At 46.2% G+C, this 7,993-nt stretch overlaps 1 protein-coding gene across 1 annotated transcript in view; it reads left to right on the top strand.

Annotated features, from left to right (window-relative positions):
• T265_02138 (hypothetical protein) overlaps positions 1-1,035 on the top strand; it is a gene marked incomplete at both ends in the record, with an annotated part of 22,568 nt that extends 21,533 nt beyond the window's left edge. Inside the window, one exon of the mRNA XM_009166312.1 lies at positions 951-1,035. Within this exon, the coding sequence (XP_009164576.1) occupies positions 951-1,035 (85 nt within the window). The remainder of the gene's footprint in view (positions 1-950) is intronic.
• Between the last annotated feature and the right edge of the window lie 6,958 nt (positions 1,036-7,993).

Raw genomic sequence — 7,993 nt, 5'->3', positions numbered from 1 at the left:
TATGATAGTTCCACCTTTGGTAGGTCCATAGTGGCTGATGCTGGAGTGACGGAGATGGCTGGTTCTGGCCCTCTGATATCATCAGCATATCTTAATGGTCTTTCACCTGTCTGACATTGCTCACGTACCCCGCTAATCGTTCATTTAGGGCCACTGGTTCCCAGACTTCATCTGGTGAATCCTCTTCGGCCTCTAGCTCAATTTTGGCTAACTCAGTTTTGCTATGCGCCTCTAAGAGAGCCCGCTGGAGTTCGACCTCCCGCTTAACCCGGTACTCCTGGAGCTGAGCAATCCTTAAAGCTTTCATAGCTACACTACCTTTACGACTAGAAGCACAAAGTGACTTACAAGAACCAGGGCGCGAAGCAAACTGCATTGCAACTGTTTCCCCTGCAGCTTCAATCGTTTCCGTGTCCTGGGATCCGGTTTCCTTCACAGTTGTTCCAAAGGCTGACATCTTTCCTTCAAACAAGACGACGTAAGATGTCGAGTACTGTAACGGTCGAACGGTATCTTCGAGTGACGCGTAGTACCAGAACCTCCGGGTAGGCAAAACAAAGTCGGAGCTGGGTTTCTATACGGTACTATTAGGGTAAGAGAAATTCACAATTTGTACAAACCTCGACAGTAGATACGCGTCCAAAACAAACAGTCCGCTTGGACTTCAAAAGTGCAAAGCAAGGGAGCAAACAGTCACACGTGCAAAGTCAGATACAAATGGCCGGATGACATCAAGGCCAAATTGGTGAAGTGGTAGGGACAAACAAACGTCAGTTCATATATAAACACTGAACACAAAAATTGGGCTGGGGTTACAAATGGGGGCATAATAAACGTGGGGAAATTCATTGTCAACATAACGGATGATACAGCGTCTGTGTCTTTACGAATTTTTTTAACAACAGACGAGAGGCCAGTTTTTTTAATTTTAATTTTTTTATCATCTGTAGCTATAGCTATGCAAGTTATGTGACACGACCGGGACGAGTCCAGCTCGGCGGACACAAGCAAAAAACAACACGATTCATTTATTGATTTCCTGAACCGCCGGCAATGGGCGAAGCACACGTACTACAAACGTACCATGGTGCAACGCAACGGGGGACCCTACCTGCAGGACGTACTAACCGCCACACGGGGTTCTCATCTCTCGGGCATGCTAACAGATCTTCAGGGTGGCATGCCAAAAGGCAGTCAAAATTGCAGCTCATGCATTAATAAAGAACTCCAGCCGCCAGATATTTTATTCGGTCGGGGGAAAGCCAGGCCAGTAAAACAGCTCAGTCAGCTCGAACAAGCAAACGACATCCGCTGGAAAAAGCAGGTTGTGGAGGCAAATGAAGCGCAAGCTACATTTGGGACAATGGTGATAGAACGATGACCATAGCGCATGAATCATGGCTAAACGATGACGGAGCGTGAGCTATTGAGCCAAACAATGGCGTACCGCAATTTTATGTGCATATGTTGAACGGGCTGCGAGGCGTATAATCCGTTCTCGGTATGAAGAACTCCGACTTTGCCTGTTTTATGTTGGTTAGGGTTAGTCTTCAGCTACCGCTGATAAAGTATGTAAAGCTTATCCTCTAAACAACCGTGTACAATCAAGAAACCTGCAAGGAAAATCTAAATAACGGTGCCGTGAGGGAGACAGTTGTATATATGACAATCGGCTTGAGGAATCAGTGTATTGTGTGAAGAATATAAACATTTCAACTAATTTATATAAAAACCAAGACCATTCTCTGTGATAACCTCCCACCTGCAAGTAAAGAGGGCCTAGGTTCCGGCTCTGTGTTTCCTGACATCAAAAACCAGTCCGTCATCACCTGAGGCAGGATATCCTAAATATAAAAATTGCCTTCCGTCCGTTTCCTATGACATTTCATGTTGGCACATCAGTGATCTACTTAGCCAGGGGACTTTTGTGTTGCGTGTCCCAAGCCATCGGCTAGTCATTTACGTTTTCCAAAAGCTCGTTTGGTTCAATTATGGTGCAAATGATTGCTCATTAGCTGTCCAACTGGAAGTGGCTCACAAATGATAAGCCAACAGGATGACGCAATTACTGTGATCGTGCGCCTTGGTGCTAACAGATGGCCAAGAAGACTAAACAATCGACTCATTAAACGTCCCAACGCTACATTGCATTGTTGAGAAAAGCCATCAAATGGAGTCCGTTTGCTGGCTTGGAACTTTCTCCGATTAGGAAGGTAAGCAAGATACTTGGTATTTAAGCGTTGCGTCCAGCCATTCATCATATAGAATCAGCACAACGAAGCGTGATAATCAAGAATCAAATGAGCTGTGCACATCTCGGAAGCAATCTGAAACGTCTGGCGTCTAACATCCCATATTTCTCCGCTAGCTACCGGTTGTCGCATAAATCCCGGGTCGTATTTGAGCGAAGAATTATAAAACAGCAGAAATAGAGAGTGACACGAGGTAAAGATGATATTTTCGTATGGTTTATTCATCCCCAAACTGTCTAATTGGGCGGGTGGCTGCAGCCAGTACCCCAATCCAGGTGATGCCAATCTTTCCGTAATTCTCTGCCAAACTATAGCCACACTCGCGCGCCTTCATCTGGCCACCCGTTGTTCTGAATCCCGGCTTCACACAACCGTGGCGGCTTTCTTACGACATGAATGGTACGCAATGACCGGTAGGGCCGAGAAATAATTCCGTCATTAGCAAACGTGACAGTGATACAAGAATTTTAAAAAGTGCGCTCTTTTAGGTTACAGCTTTGTTTCGGACAAAGTTTGGATGGTGCTTTCCTCCGTTTTCGGTGCGATGGGCAAGACAATTTAGGTTGCTGTCATGTGACATCACATGAGCCCTTAAGCTCGAAAGCTCAGTGTCCACCGCTGGATCACTTATGCGCGATCCCTTTTAGCGTCTTCCTTTCACGTGAATTTGAGCCGTTGAGTGACAAGAGACAGGAAGCTAGGGCAAACTCCTCCATGAATTCTTGAATCGGTGGTCCATACTTCAGCTACTCATTTATGAAATGCATGAACCGTCGAAAAATCCTCTGTCTGAATTCTTGAGATTCCGCTTTCTTACTCGTGCACGTATTTACTGCCCCTACCGAATTAAACTGTCGTCAAAATTATAGCCATATTTTTACCAGAATGACTACGCAGCACCCAGCTCTACTGCCTCTTTTTCAGCGGACCTGGTGTTGATTCGCTGTGTGAAGTAACAGAGAACAGTGGTCATTTCCTCGTGTGTTCTGACTATTCACGAGTAACGTGCTTAACGCCCGTTTGTTGCAGCATCGCTCTGTTTCCGTGCTGCCCGTTCCCCCCGGTTCCCCTCCTATCTAAGATCTGCCTATTCTCCGGTAATTGATGTAGCTATTTAGTTGCCCATCCGTCATTGCTTGAAATTTCCTCTCAATTCTACCTATTTTAAACGTTTGCGCTGACAGAGAAAACGGTCCGACAGGAAATCACACCGTGAGCCCTTGGATGTTGCGCCAGCGTGTCTTGCACTACCCCAACTCCACACTCAGAAGGCCCCATTTTTATTATCTATATGCCGCATCTGCCAGATGGCGTCTAGTGAGATTTGCTTCAAGCGTACCCAAGCGCGTGATCCGATTAGTCACTTGATACCAGCTGCCTCGTCGCGCCAAAGACACCTCTGCTTCCCGAATGTTCTGAGTATTCACCGTGCTGTTGCCTTACTACACGTCCGACTCGCACTGGATGACTGCCCGTATCAGTACGTCATTGGTACACCGTTTGGTGCTTGCTTACTGTTGCTTTCAAAAATCCCTGCTGCCCCACTACCCATTTTCTGCTCCTGCTGATTATGGTATTATTAACTGTACGTTTTATCTAGTTCACGATGCTTATTCACCCGTTCCTCCGTGAAATCAGTTCCTGACAGTTCCCAACATACCATCTGTCCTCGTCTGTCTGATCCCAGTATCTACTGGGTACTAACCGCAATAACCGCAGTCGTCATTGAGGTTCTTAGATGCCCGGATGCTACATCCGGTAGAGAGTAATTTGCCCATTAGACCTGCTTGTTTACCTTCAGCACAAAGATACACCCGGCTCTACCTTTCCATAAACTGTCACACGCATCTGGACAGATATGTTCGAACGTGTTCTTCGTTGAAAACCATAGATTGCAGCGCCGCCTAAATTTCCCCCTGAGGTACCTTTATCCTGGTATTCAGGAGGGATTATTTTCCCGTTACATTAGGTGCCCTCATGATCATGGCCTCTGGTTGTCCAAACACAGACTACTTCAGAAACGCCCCTTGCACATTTTGCCAACTTCCAAGAGTAAGCCGTTGGAGCCAAAGCCATGACATTTTAAGACGTGGATTACTGGGTTCCCCTGCAGTACTTTGATAATTCACCCCTAATGGTTTGCGCAAATTGCCCGAGCCTTTGCATTTCAGGAGCCCATTAAAGGGGTGAACGATTGCGGCCCCAGATTCTATCTGTCACTTCATATTATTTGCCTATACTATAACCATCGGGGAGGCCGACTCACCGGCCTCTTGAAGACGCACCATCTCAGGTTCTGCTACTACTAATAATAGGTTATTTCTCACGCCTTATGATCAAAAACTCGTCAGATATTGACGAATTAGCCCGGATAATGTATATTAGCGCACGTCTCCATTCCCGATGTGGCTGCCATTCTGCCTTATCTGAATCCAAATCATCGACAGAATGATATCAGTGTTCAAAACCAATGCTTTCCTTTCATACAACCATGATTTGTTTGAAAGCCCCACCGTGGGGAAAAGAATGAAGGCAGAATTAGTGCTGCCATATCGTTGCCATTTCAAGGTGCCTACACCTCCAGACACTCATTCAGGTAATCTAGTTGCAAACCGACGGCAAGAACGCCAATGATATCGGCTGCAGTGTGAATCACGTGATTCTCATCCTGGAAGGTGCGAAGCACCGATAGGAACCAACATTTTTTTATTTTTCATATCCCTCTACAAGCTCAACAGGTGGCCAGCTCTCTGCTTCCGTTAATCTGAGTTGGGCATGGAAAGCAGCATTCTCTTCCGAAAACAATAATTTGGCATACCCGACCCATAGCTCAAACAAGGCAACTTCTGTTGCTGGACACATTCATGAATGGAAGTACTCGTTGCACAACCAAAAACGCGTTTTATAACAGCCCAGTTAAAGATTCGCCGACACCAATTCGCATGAACTACGGTTCTAAAACGACCATTTTCGAACTCCTAAAAGCGTCTCAGTTCTGCTGCGCGAGCAGCACATGTTTCACAGCCACTCAACAAAACAACCCGTACTGTAGCTTGATGCGTCCCTTGAGATTCAGGGATATACTACCTTGACGCCGTAGGCCTCTCAGAACACGCGACCCGAGCCTTGCAAATTTGCGCATCTACCTCATCTGTCACTCTAAGATCAGAACTAATAAAACTTCCAAGATACGTTAAACGCTCCACAACTTCCTTTCCATCTTCCTGGATTGTAAGTCGTAGGTTCAGTGACTGCATGTCCACAAGCATAACCTTACACTTGTGGGTGACAAGCGCATAGAAAAGGACAAGATGACTTTGGTCAGTTGATCCAAAAACACTTGCGCCTTCTCCTCCTCTTTCAAGATGAAAACGATGTTGTCTGCTTATTCCAGGTCGACAGTGTTGTCATCAACAGCAATTGGAACACCGGGGTTTTGGAGACCATCCAGCGTTTGTCTCATAATTTCATCAATCATGAATTTAAACAAGAAACGAAAGCTTTCAAAGAGCTCGCCGTATGCGCTCACACGTCCAGAAGTCTGGAGATAAGAGGGACATATTATGTTTGCTAACTTCCGGGCATTCATTGGTAAGCAAGCTTGTCAAGCTCTCCTTGCGGGAGAGTGTGTCAGTCGCTACATGTTTGTGCGTCCCTTGTTCGATTACCTCAACCTTCACGTCCATTACTGGGCTCCCCAGAAACCGACGTATGTCAGTACAGTGACGGTACGGTACTGCCGTACCCAGTTTGATGACACTGTCCCAAATGCCTCCATCCAACCATCGACCTTCACTTCTTGCTCACTCGAGCCTAGTTGCAAGTACGCACAGATTTTTATTCAGGCCCAACAGCCTATGTAACGAGTTTGCTCTAACCTGTTGAAACTTTTTTGGATTTAACAGACATGGTTTTCCGCTGCAATTTTCATTTGCCCTCTCCACAAGTTTAAGAATTTAATTGATGGTGTTTCTTCGGTCCCATGCATTAGCACTATCTCCACATCAAAATCACCCTTTACACCAGACTTCACTACAACAGCGACGTCACTGCGTATACTTAGTTTCATTTTAAGCAATTTTAGAGATTGAACTTACAATTTGTCTCCACTCCGAATCCTTCTGCCTCCATTTCCATTTTGCTTTTGTGACCCTGGTCATTTATTTAATCAGCCAAGATCGCTTTTGACCCCAGACGATTCTTCAGGTTTTGTTCTAGTCAACTGGCTTCGTCAGTGAACTAGTCATCCTCGTGACTCACTTTTCTAGATTTTTTGATTCTCGAAACTCCGGTGACTTTCCACGCATTAAAAATGTCTCAACGGTTGTACAGTTTTCCGTTGTTTTGTTGCCCGCAGCGTTCAGGTTTGACCCAGCCGAACATGTCTCCATTGGCATGTTCCCTACATGTTGGGAAGCAAAACTATTATTATTACCAGGCTGAACAATGCGCTTCGGAATTACATGTATACTAGAATCGGATGTCGCTTATACCTAAGACGTTCTTTAAGCACCCGGCATAGTGTGAGGATTTGGTGAATGCAACGAATACCAGTCCTTAATCCCGCTTGTTGCTCTTAAGTCAGAGATCCATGAGACGCCATAAGGCAACGAAGCACAGTTGACCCCAATAGTCCTATTGCTGCCAGGATCAAACTGATCCACTTGTGGTTACCATACTCAACTTGGCCCTCTTTTTAAAAAACGCACTATCGCTGATTCTCTCCAGCCGTCTGGGACAGATTTTCCTCTTTGAACAATGCGGGTGTGAGTTCATCCGGCCCAGAGGCTGGTTGGCGCGTGAGGCCACACGCAGTCATAAACATTCGGGACTGTGGGAGGTTCCATGTTTGCCGTCCATGGCCCTAGGTCAGCTGTGGGCGTCAAATGATCAGCACCGGGTGGCCGGCGTATCTCTTGTCTAAAATATTCAGCCCATTGTCGAGGCGTTCTTCTTGACCCAAGATGGTCACTCTATTCCTATCCCTGATGGTTTAGCTCACAGGTGCTTTCCGGAGACCGGTCGCACGGGTCAACTTAAACAGTCCTCCTACATTGTCAGCTTTCTGGGGCTCCTCGGGTTTTTGTGCCCACTACGCTTCATGGTGGGCTCGCGCACTAACCTTTACTTGAAGTTTGATAATTTGTCGCATCGTTTTATGTTCCGGACCCGCTGGGATATTTCTTCAAGATATAAGCAGTGCACCGTTTGGTCTGATATCCATTACTTTGAGTACTCCTGGTGGTGTCAGTCCACAAGAAAAATTTCCAACGCTATGTAAGAGATGGGAATCTCGTTCCATAATGAGGTCACGTTTGATACTAGAGCTTTTGGAAGATGTTGCAGAAGACGGTTCTGGTAAGCACGTCTAACCTCCGGAACTGCTAACCTCTGTTGCCAAGTGATCTGGATGCACTTTACTCCGCTCTGGACAATTTAGTGAGCAGTGACTCTGGAAGAGCACGTGATCGGAGTACACAAATATGTCTCAAAACTACCGATTGACTACACCGTCAATCGCTGATGGCAATTTGATCGATTTTAGATTGTGGCCGGCACGCAGTTAGAGGGCACCATGTGGCCAGACGACTTTGACTGTTTCGAAATTAATACTACACGGATTCACGGATTGCTTCACAGGATCGAGGTTTTGCCCAAGTTTTCCGGGTCGGTTTTGTTCTTGTCGGTCAGTGGCTGTCGTTCACCTGAAAGGCACAAGTGAAAAAGGGGTGTAGCACTGC

This window comes from Opisthorchis viverrini, assembly GCF_000715545.1.
Source record: "Opisthorchis viverrini unplaced genomic scaffold opera_v5_25, whole genome shotgun sequence".
Classification (NCBI taxonomy): domain Eukaryota; kingdom Metazoa; phylum Platyhelminthes; class Trematoda; order Opisthorchiida; family Opisthorchiidae; genus Opisthorchis; species Opisthorchis viverrini.
Note: the sequence above shows the minus strand (reverse complement) of the source record. Positions and strands in the feature narration are given on the sequence as shown.